Consider the following 15,000-nt stretch of genomic DNA (forward strand, 5'->3'; position numbering starts at 1 on the left):
TTATTTAAAATGTTCTCAGATACAAACTACATAGATGTGAGATCTTTCTTTACCTTAGAGGAGGGAAGTAGGACTAGAAATCATGGCAGGAAGATTAGAAAGCAAGGCTGCAGGTTAGATATAAGAAAATATTTCTTTAGTCATAGGGTGGTAGACTTCTGGAATGCATTGCCAGAGACGGTTGTAAATAGCACTAGTTTGACAATGTTTAAAAACAGATTAGATAAGCACTTAAATTTATTAGATTTATAATTATGTATAGCGCTGCATGATAGTTTTATAAGAAATTTACTATAGTTAAACAAGACATGATCCCCATGTATGGGGATCACAGATTGTAGAGGAATTCGCTGTAGGACTTAGCCCTGTTAATGGGCCAAATATTTAGAATTAGTATATAATGTATTGTGTACTTGTAAGTGTATCTTTAAGTACTGATGACGAGGTCGCTGTGCGACTGATACAGGATAACCTAGATGGGCCCTGGTGGCCCTTTGTTATCCTATTATTTATGTTATGTTATGTTAACTAAGTTAATGTTGTTGTTCCTTGTGTTGATATTTCCAGTAAGTAATTTGAAAATAGAATTTCTACCGTAACATTTATAAATCAGCAACAGTGTGAAATATTTATATATATAGAAAAATTTATAATATTTTTGTCAATAAATACTTGATTAGTAGATTCAAACTTTTGCATAAAAAAATATACACCGGAAAATTTTATTTTGAGGTACTGTTAGCTTCCTTGGTGAAGGAAGACCACGTACTTCCCCATATGGGAACACAGTAAGTTAGGTGGGATAGCATAGAGTGTGATATATGCTGATCATTGACTCCGTCGTTAGGTTACGCCGAATTTTGTAGAAAATACCATTTAATTTAGATATTTTTAAGCAAACTTTGTCAATGTGAATCTTCCAATTTAAATTTTCATCAATAAAAACTCCCAAGAAATTTTGTATGACTAACTTGTTTTATAATTTCTTCATCTAGACTGACTGGAGGGATTGCATTTTTGATTGATCGATTCTGAAATAAAATTAGATTAGTTTTAGCAATATTCATTTTTAATCTATTAGCTTAAACCCATTGTTTTATTTTCTGTAGTTCTGATGTTAAATTATTATGAAGAGAATTTATATTTTTGTCACTAATCAGCAGCGTCGTATCATCAGCATACATCAAAAACTTAAATTTAGTACTTGCATTTACAAAATCATTAATATACATAATAAAAATTGAGGGGCCTAGGACTGATCCTTGTGGTACACCTTTCACAATGGGTAATAATGAAGAGTAATTATGGTTACAATATACAGTTTGTTTTCTATTATGAAGGAAACTCCTAAATAATTTCAACAGTACATCTCTTATACCTAGATATTCTAATTTATGTAATAAAATTTTATGATCTAGTGTGTGAAAAGCTTTAGACAAATCAATGAATACACCAGCCACATATAATTTATTCTCCAAATCTTTGTAGACATTATTGACGAATTGCAGTACAGCCGATTCCGTGGAATGTTGAGCTCTAAAACCATGTTGGTATTCTATTAGAAGGTTATTTTTTTTTTTCAAGATAGTTAATTAAACGTGAGGAAATATTTTTTTTCAAAAGCTTTACTAAATGGTGGGAGAATGGAAATTGGGCGATAATTGCTTATATAATTTTTGTCTCCAGACTTAAATATAGGAATTACTTTTGCAAGTTTTAATTTATCTGGGAAAACACCAGTTTTTATGGTAAGTTTGATAATATGGGCTAGAGAAGATGATATCAATGCTGAAGAATTTTTGATTACTTTTGGAGATACATCAGGTGTAAATGATTGAAGAGACTTTAAGATGTTTTCCACTTCACTTCTGTTAGTGGGCCTGAGATACATTGAAAAACTTGGTGCATTGTTAAGATACATTAAATATTCATTGTCAGCACAATTAGATCTTGGAAGGTCTTATATATATATATATATATATATATATATATATATATATATATATATATATATATATATATATATATATATATATATATATATTCAGATGTAGGTGTGGTCTTAGGGAACCGTAGATTCAGGAGAAACAATACAACGAGTGAGGTAACGAACATCATGTTTATTCAAACGTTTCGACTTTTTCTTAAGTCATCATCAGTGGTTCTATAATTGGAGAAAAAAAAACCCATAAGTTTATAAAACACATTAAATGTTAAAAGTTAAACATAAAAAAAGGGCTAAAAATGTAAAGTATGGAAAATTTTTTTTTTTTTTATAGAATGTTAAGTGGTGTAGCAGACAACATATTATTTAAAGCAGGCTTATTGGTTTTAATATACATAGATTCTAATATTCTTAAGTCACTTCTGCTACATGAATCAATAATTTTAAAATGATCAAATGTTATTTGCACCTTACATTTAAGGGAGTGTTCCCTTATGGAGGAGTGGGGAGGGTTGTGTAGTGGACGACTCGTTCTGCTTGACTGGCCCATATGCTCGGCGACACGAACCTTGAAAGCTCGAGTGGAGCTTCCAAGGTACCCAGCCTGGCAGCTTGGGCAAGTGAAGCAGTAAATGATCGACGAGCGAAGGGTTGTCGGAACAACGTCTTTAAATTTAAAATAACTGTTTATCTTGAAGGTGTTATTATGGACTAGTTGGAAGTTTATTTGTGGATAGTATTTCGTAAGAGGTTTGACTAGTGTTTCTTCAATGTTTCGTGAGACAGATCCTAGATAAGGTAATTTAAGAAATACTTTTTCTTTGTTGACATTAGGTACATTAGACTTGGGTTGGTATATACTATTGAGAAATTTGTTTACAATTTTGTCAAAAGGTAGGTATGGTATCCATTGTCTTTGAAATAATTCTTTAGAAATACAACTTCATCATGAAATAGGGTGTATGTTGATGACAGTTCATAGGCTCTGTGAAGCAAAGTTCGGACCGCATTTAGTTTATACTTTATATTACAGTAACTGAAGAAACTAGTGCCTAAGCCTGAGAAGGTTGGCTTGCGATAGATGGAGAACAATAATGAGTTATCTTGTCTTTTATGAATAAATCTAAAAAAGAGATTGTACCTTCATTTTCTTTGTCCATAGTGAATTTTATATTAGTATGTTGAACATTAAGGTAGTCAAAAAACAACTGTGCCTGATCTTCACTGTGAAACACAATGAAGGTGTCATCAACATATCTGTGATACAATAAGGGTTTGAAACTGGAAGGACAATTCTTGAGCCAAATCTTTTCATGATGACATAAAAATATGTTAGCAAAATGGGACCTAAAGGAGAACCCATAGCCACTCCGTCTGTTTGTTTGTACAACTCATTGTTAAAAATAAAGGGGACATCCTTAACACATACTTCTAATAGGGATTTAAACAAGGTTCTTGTCATGTTAAGAAATAAATCTAAATCTTTAAAAATTAAGTCTATGCATATGTTAATAGTTTCTGTAAGTGGTATGTTTGTAAAGAGGGAAGTTATATCAAAACTACACATAAAAAAGTTATTGGGTAATTTGGCTTGGTTAAGTGTCTTAGTGAACTCATAAGAATTTTTTACTGTGAACTCATTGGTAGTAAATTCAGATAAAATATTAACTAGAAATTTTGAGAGCTTGAATGGTGCAGTGTTATAGGCAGCCATAATAGGACGTAAGGGGACATCTTTTTTATGTATTTTAGGTAGTCCATATAGTGTGGCAGGACTAGAACCTGTATGTTTCAAGGAAGTAGCAACTTCCTTAGAAATGGTTCCAAGATGAATTAGTTTGTTAACTAGTCTTATTATCTTGTCTTCTAATTTAGTAGTTACTGTAACGATGTCTTCATATTTAAGCTTAACAAATTTATTACCATCACTGATAATGTTTTGCATCTTTGATACATAGTCAGATTTATTGAGTAACACCACGCCATTACCCTTGTCTGGTTTGCAAATTACTAAGTCAGTCTTTTTTCCTAAGTCCTTAAGTAGTTTGAAGTCATCTTTCTTAAAAATGGGGGAAATTACCTTGTGAGATTTAAAACCATAGTAGTGTTTGTGAGCAATGTTACGGACACATTCTATGACAGAGTTAAAATGGTAGTTATCAGCTAATTTATAGTTTTTTAAGCGATTTATAATATTCTCATAATAAAGAAAATATCTATAAAAAGAAGGTTTAAAAACAGGCAAACAGAAGTCAAGGCCAAAAGACAATAAAAACTTTTCACGTTGAGTTAGAGCAGTGTCTGAATAATTAAAAATTACTTTATCAGGGGTACACGACTTTAAATGGTAGTTAGCGCCAAGGTTGTGGAGTTTTCTTTCATGAGTCTTAGAGATGTTATTTCTGAGCACTTCACATTGTTTTCGGACAAATATGTGCATAGCTTTAAAGAAAAACAAATAAATAAATGGAGACAGGGAAACAGGATACAATGAGCTGCTTGAACCTCTACAACACAACTAGGTAAACACACACACACACACACACACACACACACACACACACACACACACACACACACACACACACACACACACACATACACACACCCACACACACACACACCAGAAATTTACGGAAAACTTGGATAAAAGTAGATATGGACGCGGAATAGCATAAGCCTATTGCGGCTCGTGTCCTCTGTGTTGCATCTATGGAAATACAACTACTAAGTCCATAGACACAGATTCACTCACTCACTGAAATGTTCTCCACTTTTGTGTTCTCATTGTGACAGTGGCTCTGTTCACTATTTTGTTTTATTTATAAAAGTTTACCATGTGATTGGCAGCATTGTGTTGTGTGGTGGTAGTGGTGGTGGTGGTAGTAGTAATATTAATAGAGAAATAGGGCCTCAGTTGCTATCATGAAAAGAAGCGAGGTCATCATGCAGCTGGTGTCATGCAGTTTCCAGTCGCCTCTCACGGTCACATCAGTGGTATCTTTAAAATAATAATATATCCTATTAGGAACAAGGAGGAGCAGTGTGACGCGCGATGTGGCACTAGCAGCAGCAGCACCAGTAGCCTGAGGAAACGCAGCAGTAGCAACAGCAGCAGCAGCAGCCTGAGGAAGAGCAGCAGCAGCAGCAGCAGCCTGAGGAAGAGCAGCATCAGCAGCCTCAGCCTGAGGAAGAGCAGCAGCAGCAGCCTCAGCCTGAGCAGCAGCAGCAGCCTGAGAAAGAGCAGCAGGAGCAGCAGCCTGAGGAAGAGCAGCAGCAGCAGCAGCAGCAGTCTGAGGAAAAGCAGCAGCAGAAGGAGGCTGAAAGAAGGATGGCAGCGGCAGCCGCCAGTACCATGGAGAGTGTTGGGGTGAGCAGACATCCTGCACACAGCGGTGCCTGGTGCAGGGTAATTACCTTTGTCTGGGCTAATTTGACCACTATCAGAGTAACATTATTTCATTTCAGGTTATATCATTTCATCACCGTACATACAATGACAGCATTTCATTTTTTTTATGAAGGGAAGAGAACCAGCCAAGGGCAAAAGAAAAAAAAAGTATATAAAAACGGGGCCACTTTAGTTCTGGCTCTCTACAAAGAAAATAGCGTCAGCCAAAATTAGGAAGCAAATGCCTCGATACCTTCCCTCTTAAAAGAAGAGAAGTCGTAGGAATTCGGAAATACAGATGCAGGGAGGGAGTTCCAGAGTTTACTAGTACAAGGTATGAATGACAGAGTACTGATTAACTCTTGCATTAGAGAGTTGGACAGAATAGAGATGAGAGGAAGAAGAAAGCCTTTTGAAGCGAGGCTGTGCAGGAGGAGAGGAGGCATGCAGTTAGCAAGATCGGAAGAACAGTTAGCATGAAAATAGCGATAAAAGATAGAAAGAGATGCAACATTTCGGATGTGAGAAAAAGGCTGAAGACAGTTAGTGAGAGTAGGGGAGTTGATGAAACGAAAAGCTTTTGATTCCACCATATCTAGTAAAACTGTGTGATTGAAATCCCCCCAAACATGCAAAGAGTACTTCATACAGGGGCGAATAAGGCGCCTTGAAGGGGTGAGAAAAATTGGCGGAGACGCCTCAGAACGTCTAACTTCATAGAAACTGTTTCAGCAAGAGTTGAGAGGTGATGTTTCAGTAAAGATTTTAAGTAAAGGATATTCAATGTGGAAGATGGAGACACTTGAGTGTCATAGAAGAAAAGAAGATAGTTGTCTGGAAGGTTATGTCGAGTTGATAGATGGAGGAATTGAGTTTTTGAGGCATTAAAAATTACTCGATTTTTCCTACCCCAATCAGAAATCTTAGAAAGATCGGAAGTCAGGCGTTCTGTGGCGTCCCTGCGTGATCTGTTAACTTCCTGAAGAGTTGGTCGTCTCTGAAAGGACGTGGAAAGATGTAGGGTGGTATCATCAGCGTAGGAATAGATAGGGCAAGAAGTTTGGTTAAGAGGGTCATTAATGAATAATAGAAAGAGAGTGGGTGACAGGACAGAACCCTGAGGAACACCACTATTAATAGATTTAGGAGAAGAACAGTGGCCGTCTACCATAGCAGCAATAAAACGGTTGGAAAGGAAACTTAAGATAAAGTTGCAGAGAGAAGGATAGAAGCCGTAGGAGGGTAGTTTTGAAAGCAAAACTTTGTGCCAGACTCTATCAAAAGCTTTTGATATGTCTAACGCTACAGCAAAAGTTTCACCGAAATATCTAAAAGGAGAGCCAGAAGATCACCAGTATAGTGACCTTGATGGAAGCCATACTGACGATCTGACAGAAGATTGTGAAGTGACAGATGTTTGAGAATCTTCCTATTCAGGATAAATTAAAAACTTTAGACAAGCAAGAGATTAAAGCTATAGGACGGTAGTTTGAGGGATTAGAACGGTCACCCTTTTCAAGAACAGGCTGAATGTAGGCAAACTTCCAGTAAGAAGGAAAGGTAGAAGTAGATAGACAAAGTTGGAAGAGTTTGGCCAGGCAAGGTGCAAACACGAAAGCACAGTTTTTGAGAACAATAGGAGATACCCCATCGGTTCCATAAGCCTTTCGAGGGTTAAGGCCAGAGAGGGCTTGGAAAACATCATTACGAAGAATTTTAATTCTAGACATGAAATAGTTAGAGAGAGGAAGAGAGGGAGGGACAATCCCAGAATCATTCAGGATGGAGTTATGAGCAAAGGTTTGAGAGAAGAGTTCAGCTTTAGAGACAGAAGAGATGGAAGTGGTGCCATCAGAATGAAATAAAGGAGGGAAATAGGAAGAAGTGAAGTTATATCAGATGTTTTTGGCTAGATGCCAGAAGTTTCATGGGGAGTTTGAGTTTGAAAGATTTTGACATTTCTACTTATGAAGAAGTGTTTGGAAAGTTGAAGAACAGACTTGGCATGATTCTGGGCAGAGATATAAAGTGCGTGAGATTCAGGAGATGGAATGCTCAAGTACCTTTTGTTAGGCAACCTCTCTATCATGTATAGCACGAAAACAGGCTGGGTTAAACCATAGTACAGTGTTGAGGCGGCACAAGTGAAGCGTGAAATCCGACATTTGAGGAGTGCCGTGGCTCATGGAGTGCAGTGCCAGACATTTCGGTGTCAGTGGAATGCAGCAACACTCCAACAGTATGAACTTCATTGCCACTTATAGTTAGGTTATCGTCCACAAAATCCCTCTCATTGTCTCTCTTTGCTGCAAGCAGGAACTCTGACTCATCATCATCTTATTTCAGTTGTTTATAATGCATCCAATTCTTAACTGAATTTATCTTAGCTGTTATATTCTGAGAAACAGAAGGAATGGATTCCAGTAAGACACTTTCTTTTCAGTCACTACCTCCATAACGTCCTCCTTTTCATCTTCCTCCTCCTCCTCTTTCCTATCCCCATCCCCCTCCTCGCCCTCGTCTTCCTCTTCCTCCTCCTCCTCCTCCTCTTTTTTGTTGAGTGTGTGTTGTTCACCCGGATCTTGCAGGCGGAGGAGCTGCTGAGGCTGACGCAGCGTGCCAGGGACTTGGTGGAGGCCGGCCGTGTCTTGGCCGTCCAGGACGTGAAGGGACAAAGGCGCCACGCCAGAATCAGCCTTGAAGACGGCCGCCTGCACCTCTACTCCCTGCAGGACACGCCTCCGTCCCCCGACGCCCTCATCCTGCAAGTGGGTCACCTAACCTCAGACTGATAGTACTGTACACCTACTAATGACAAAACAACTCAGGGTGTGGAATTTAGCTTGAATAATTTTGTGCAAAGTTTCATTATGTTTATAGAAATTTAAGCATTGTTTCTGTTCAGACATTCTTTAATTCATTTTGTCTTCCTGCCTCTATGGGAACCGAATAAGACATTAGAGAGAGCAATGTATAAGACTTTAGAGGCGGCATATCATAAGTCCCCGGAAATAATATTGGGTGTTCCGACCTCCACCAGCAATGATGAAGCAGGTGAAGCTTGCAATGAGTGCCTGTTCAAGCATCACATTGCTGTCTGTCACGCTACATTGTATAAGAGGAGAGTGACGTCAACAAACCCTTTACTTGAATCTTATTTGCCATGGCTTCAGATTAACCATAGATTCATTTCAATTCAAAGTGTTTTTTTAGGAAAAAAAAAAATAATGTCAATATTTTAGAGTGTAGTCTAGATGTGGAGTGACGTGGATACAGATTCATGAACCAAGGACAGGAAAGGTTTAGTATTAATCTTTATCAATTTTAATATTGGTTTTAATGTGTTTTGATGCAAGTATTTTGATTCACGGAAACAAAGTACTACATGTTATAAAGGTAAATTATGTTTACTATCACTTTTTGTCAAAGAAGAAGTATTTATTAAACACGAAATAAGTAGATTCATTAATTGATTAATGGACTATTACTGCTACTATTTCTGATGCTCTTGCTGTTGCTACTACTACTACTACTACTACTACTACTACTACTACTACTACCACTATTAGTACTACTGCTTCTGCTATTGCTGTTACTAATACTACTCTGCAGTAACTGCGTTTATTTGCCCAACGTACATATTCTAGCGCACAGGATGAGTACAATGAACACCTTAAAAATGTTCTGATTGGCACCTCCCAACCACACTCATGGTGGTCAGCTTTAAAGCAATCACTCTTTGGTGTGGACTCAAGTTTACCTCCTCTGTCATGTACTGACGGTTCAATCTGCCATAATTCTAAGGACAAAGCCAATCTTTTAGCTTCCGTTTTAACTCGAAACAAAGTGATGAAGAGTTTGATCTGCCGTCTTGTCCCCAGGACATTAAATTACACTCCATTGCCTTTAAGTCCTCCGAAATCTTAAGATATCTTAATGAGTTAGACTCATTCGGGGTTGTGATCCTTTGGGTTTTCTGCCTCTTTTTACAAAAGATTGCTTCTCCTCTCGCTCCAAAATTGGCAGTTATTTTTAGAGCTCTTTTTCGTAAGGGTTCTTTTCCGGTATGTTGTAAATGTTACCCCTATTCCAAAGGGATCTTCATCCTCCATTCACCCCGGTGACTATAGACCCATTTCCATAACCCGGTGTTATCTAAGATTTTTGAGCGCCTGCTGAAGCGTCTCAATCGTTTTTAGATATTAATAATTTGTTGCCATCTAGTCAGTTTGGTTTTAGAAATGGTCTCAGTACTTCTGATGCTCTCGTTTGCATAACGCACGACATGCAAGCTGCCCTTGATGCTGGTCATGAATCTAGAGTAATTTCACTTGATTTTAGTTCTGCATTTGATCGTGTTAATCATAGAGCCCTTTTATCGAAAGTTAGATCTATTGGTATTGGTGGCCGCGTCCATCAAGTTCTGTCAGAGTTCCTAACGAGTCGAAGGCAGCGTGTGACTGTTGATGGCTGCCTTAGTTCTTTTAGTCCAGTTGTATCCGGTGTTCCGCAGGGAAGTGTTCTGGGACCTCTTCTTTTATTATTTATACATCTGACATGTGGTGTGGGATTGAATCTAATATGGTTGCTTATGCTGATGACACCACTATATATGCGACAATTCCTTCCCCACAGGATAGGCAGAGAGTCGCTAATGTACTCACTCAAGATGTTTCAAGGATTCTGTCATGGTGTGATCGGTGGGGTATGAAACTGAACCCGAGTAAATCCCATAGTATGGTTATTAGCAGATCAAGGACACCTTTCCCAGTTCACCCTGATATTGTTGTCAACGAAGTACCTATTCCTAATTGTTCGTCTCTGAAGTTACTCGGAGTCACCCTTGATCCCAAACTTACTTTTGAGTTGCACTTGCGTTCACTTGCATCATCAGTCTCATGTAAAGTTGGTTTGTTACGCAAATGTAGGCGGATATATTCCTCTGATGATATTGTAAGAAATTGCTTTTACTCTTTCATACTGCCTCATTTTGAATATTGTCACTCTGTGTGGATCTCTGCAGCAGAGTCTCACTTAAAGCTTTTAGATAGAGCATTCAACCAGATTAAATTTCTTCTTCCTAATCTTGAGATTAATCTTCGGCATCGTCGTTTCGTTTAAAAACGTGTGAATACCTTTCTTCTCTCTGAACTCACTACTCTTAGATCTCTACTGCTGCCTGCTGTTGGTGGTGGTGGTGAGGTGCTGCTGCTGCTGATGCAGATGATGATGATGCCTTCATTGACTACATCCTAATGCTACTGATACTGCTACTACTACTGCTACTACTACTACTACTACTGCTGACTACTACTACTACTACTTGCTACTACTGCTACTACTAATGCTACTACTACTACTACTACTACTACTACTACTACTGCTATCACTACTACCCCTCCAGATTGGAACCGCCTTGTCGTGGTAGGGGCTTGCGTGCCCCTGTGACCTGGCGAGCTAGGCTAGAGAGGGCTTAGGCCCTGCTCTGCCCTTTCGAGGGAGAGGGCTACCCATGCTAGTAAGGTCGCCAGTGAGGGGCCAGACTAAATGGTTCCTACGTAGACTGCCAGTGGACCAGCCGAGCCACCCGCTGGAGGGATCGCCCAATAGGGGCCGTCCTGTGCTGGATGGTTGGGATCCAGGCTGGGATGCTTTGGGAGGGGAGTCTCAGCTCTGTCGTGGACAAACATTCGTATCATGTGGGACCTTTTTTTGAAACGACTGGTCCGCATGGGGACGAGGTACCCCGTCCACAGCAGCCAGTGCTCCCTCCCATTGTAGTCCCAGTAGGTGGTTTCCCTTGCCCCTGGAGCCAATTTTTTGTGTAACTCTCTACATATGGTTAAACACAAAAAACTGTCAGGTTCTCGTGAGGTGGCTGACCTGGCCCGCGAGACGTCATCTTCAGGTCTGAGTGGGAAGGAGGATTCCCCTCCACAAGGGCCTCCCACAGCAATCTCCTGTTCTGGGAGTTCTTCTGAGGGACGCATTTCTGCTGCATGTGACTCCCTTTTGATGGTAAATGTTAATCCATCTTTTTCTTATCACGCCTTGCACTCTCTTCTCAAGGTGTATGGCACGGTTCTCCGTATTCGGCTTGTTTACGATAAGGATTTTCCGTCTAACCGCTGCTATGTAACGTTTCTGTCATGCGATGAAGCCCGTTTGGCTGTAGAACATGTAGCATCCCTGCCCCTTGCTGGCTCTGGCTTTAAGACAGAACCTCTCCACTCGCGCAATATTTCGGACAGTGAAACGGACTACATCCCAAATCTTTTTGACCGCCATTCAGAGAGTTCAGTTCCTGAAGTTCGCCACATCCCGCCTCCACGTTGGTTTGTGGCGTACTATAGAAATGGGCGTGGGAATTTCATCCATGCCTCCCGTTACCTGTCCAAAGAGATCGGCACGATTCCTGAGGGCAACCTCAAGAAATACGGTAAGGGGGTGCTAGTGAGAGCTAAAGATATCACGCAGGCAAGGATGTTGCAACATCTCCCATGCCCTTCTGACAGCATGTTTGAGACTGTTAAGGCTCATCCCACCTTTAATTATAGTAAAGGTTGTGTGTACAGTCAGGATCTTTACGAATTTCCTGAAGAGGAAATACTGGCTATGTGTCCTAACTCAGTCCAAAAAGTGAATAAGATGAGGAATTCTTCTAACATGGTCCTTCTCACCTTTTTGGTTCCCTGACCGTGTTAATATCGGCCCTATTAATCTTAGGGTGAGGCGTTTTGTTTCTCGCCCCCTTCAGTGTTTCTCATGTTATTCATACGGTCACGGCAAAAGCTCCTGTAAGGAAGCTGCTCGATGTGGTAATTGCTCTGCACTAGATTCACACTCTGAGGAGCATTGCAATGCTGCTGCTTACTGTTTCCATTGCCGTGATGCTCACCAGGTACGTTCCAGGCAATGCCCCAGGTATCGCCTGGAGCAGGACATTTTACAGCTTGCTAACACACAGTTTATCAGTCTAGGTAGCGCCCGCCGAGAACTCCTGTACCACCAGAAGGACAGTACGGGTGCGACATCCTATGTTTCATTGGCCGCTCGCTCTTCAGCTGAGTTTGCCGGTCCGAAGACGACAACTCCTACTACCTCTCGCTTTGTTGGGGCGGGTGGTCCTGTTCATTTGGCCAATAGGTTTGCCCTTTTGTCCGACGACTCAGTTGAGTCATCTGTAAGAAGCGACGAGAATAATATGGACTTGACCAACAAACCCATGTGGTGGATGTCCATTTGCCTCATGTATCGCCTAGGCCTTTGAAGGGCATGACCAAACGGCACCGCGGGTCTGCGGAGTCGATAGATTTTGCTCAGCCTAAGCAATCTAAGGTTTCTCCCGGTGCACATGATCGTGAGTCCTCTAGGGACCGCTCTGCAATGGTAGCTCCAGTAGTTTCTGTCCAGCCTTCTGTGACGCCCTCCATCTCAGATCAGGCTTCTTGTGATGAGGACGGTCTTAGCATGGAGACGTCCGATGATATTGTCACAGCCGTCCCTCGTGGACCCGCTGTGTCAAAAAGTGGAGTCCAGCTTGACCCTCGTCCTCCGAGGACCGGTAGGAGTGATGATGGTTTGCATCACTCACCGGTAGGCCGAAAGGCAGAGGTCCAACGATCCGGCACATCACAACTCCCGGTGTCTTCTCGTCGTTTCATCATTTCTAGTCAGGTCAGTCACGGGCAGCCTCAAAAGGCTCGCCTGTCCACTGCACCCAAATAGTCATCTTCAAGCTTCTACAGTGGAACTGTAGAGGCCTTCGCGCCTCGTGGGGGGAACTCCGAGCTTTGCTGTCGGACTTCTCTCCAGCCTGTGTAGCTCTGCAAGAGACTATGCTTGGTGATAGTACTTATTCTAGTCCTCCTGGCTATCGTGCCTTTTTTAGCACTCCTTTAGTCCGTCAGGATATACCTGTTGTCCCTTTACAACTTAACTCTCCCCTTCAGGTGGTTGCAGTTAAGGTTTTTATGGGACGATCCTACACAATTTGCAGTTTATATCTCCCTCCTCGGCTTCCTGTCTCCAGGGGTGAGCTTGACGGCCTGGTGCATCAGCTAACTCCACCTTTTCTCTTGTTGGGAGATTTTAACGGCCGTCACCCATTGTGGGATGAAGGTGCTAGTAATCCTCGTGGGGTTTTAATCGGTTCTTTTATTGAGGATGAGGGATTGGAGGTTTTAAATTCTGGGGATGTTACACATTTCCACAGTCCTACTGGGACTTTTACAGTTATCGATTTTTCTCTGTGTACATCTAATTCTTTCCTTGATTTTAATTGGCAGGTCCTACCGGATTTACACGGTAGTGACCACTTTTCGATTTTATTACAATCTGTGAACTCTGAGCCACAGTTCTGGCCCCCACGCTGGGATTTAGACAAGGCAGATTGCCCTCGATTCACAGACCTTAGCTCTTTTATCTGTCCGCTGGCTGACTTTTCTACTTGTGCTGAGGCTGTTAATTATTTTTCCTATTTTTTAATATCAGTAGCGCTTCAGACAATCCCTAGGACGTCAGGTCGCTTTACTAAGCGTCCCGTTCCTTGGTGGAACGCAGCATGCACTAAAGCTGTGTAAGAGAAACGAGCGGCTTTCTCTCGTCTCCGGCGACATCGTGGGGACCCGCAGTGCCTGGAAGCTTTTCGGCGCTGTCGAGCTCAGGCCCGCCGCGTTTTGAAAGAGGCACAAAGAGCCTCTTGGAAAGCTTATGTGTCTTCCATTAATGCCGACACCCCTCTTACGGATGTGTTTAGCAAAGTCCGCCGAATTGCTGGGAAGTATTCTGCTCCTCCCCCGCCAGTTTTGTTGTCTGCTGGGCGAACGGTGGCAGACCCTAGGACTGTCGCCGACCTCTTGGCGGAGCACTTTGCCAGTGTTTCCCGGAGGCATCCTGCAGCTCCGGGCGCACGTCACCGCCAGAGAATGGAATCTCTCGGCATTAATTTTTCTTCCGCTGGAGGAGAGTCTTATAATGTCCCTTTCTCTGCTTCCGAGTTGCGGACTGCTTTGTCTCAGTGTCATGACTCTTCTCCTGGTCCAGACGACATTCCTTATGCCTTTTGCGTCACATGTCTGACCGTGCTTTTAACTTTTTATGAAATCTTTATAATATGATTTGGCATACCGGTGACTTTCCATCTTCTTGGGCTGTGGCAGTGGTTCTCCCATTTCCGAAGCCTGGGAAAGATAATCTTCAGGCTACGAACTACCGTCCTATATCTTTGACGTCTTGTATTTGTAAAGTGTTAGAAAAGATGGTAAATGTAAGACTCATGTGGTACTTGGAGAGGGGGAAGTACTTGTCATCGGCTTCCGAAAGATGAGGTCTACTACTGATGCTCTTTTATCCCTAGAGTCTTCCATTTGTGAGGCCTTCCCTAATCACCACCATCAAGTAACAGTGTTTTTGACCTGGAGAAGGCCTACGACACGGCTTGGTGTCATGGCATTTTACAGTCTTTGTTTAATTTTGGCCTTCGTGGCCACCTTCCTCTTTTTATCCAGCAGTTTTTATCCAGACGTTTTTACGGGTTCGAGTGGGAGTGTTCTCTCTGAGGCTACTGCTCTAAATGATGGCGTTCCACAGGAAGTATTCTTAGTGTTACATTATTCGCAGTCGCCATAAATGGTGTTATTGATACTCTCCCAGATGGCATTCA

General features: G+C 41.4%; 1 protein-coding gene across 4 annotated transcripts in view; it reads left to right on the forward strand.

Moving 5' to 3' along the window:
* Positions 1–15,000, forward strand: part of LOC123511378 (peptidyl-prolyl cis-trans isomerase CYP21-2-like) — a 26,086-nt gene that overhangs the window by 7,054 nt on the left and 4,032 nt on the right. For all 4 annotated transcript variants that reach the window (XM_045267196.1, XM_045267198.1, XM_045267195.1 and 1 more), the window contains exons 2-3: positions 4,974–5,315; positions 7,925–8,104. In XM_045267196.1, coding sequence (XP_045123131.1) covers positions 5,277–5,315; positions 7,925–8,104 — 219 coding nt within the window. In that variant the 5' untranslated portion in view covers positions 4,974–5,276. The remainder of the gene's footprint in view (positions 1–4,973; positions 5,316–7,924; positions 8,105–15,000) is intronic.

This window comes from Portunus trituberculatus, chromosome 31, assembly GCF_017591435.1.
Source record: "Portunus trituberculatus isolate SZX2019 chromosome 31, ASM1759143v1, whole genome shotgun sequence".
In the NCBI taxonomy this organism is placed as follows: Eukaryota; Metazoa; Arthropoda; class Malacostraca; order Decapoda; family Portunidae; genus Portunus; species Portunus trituberculatus.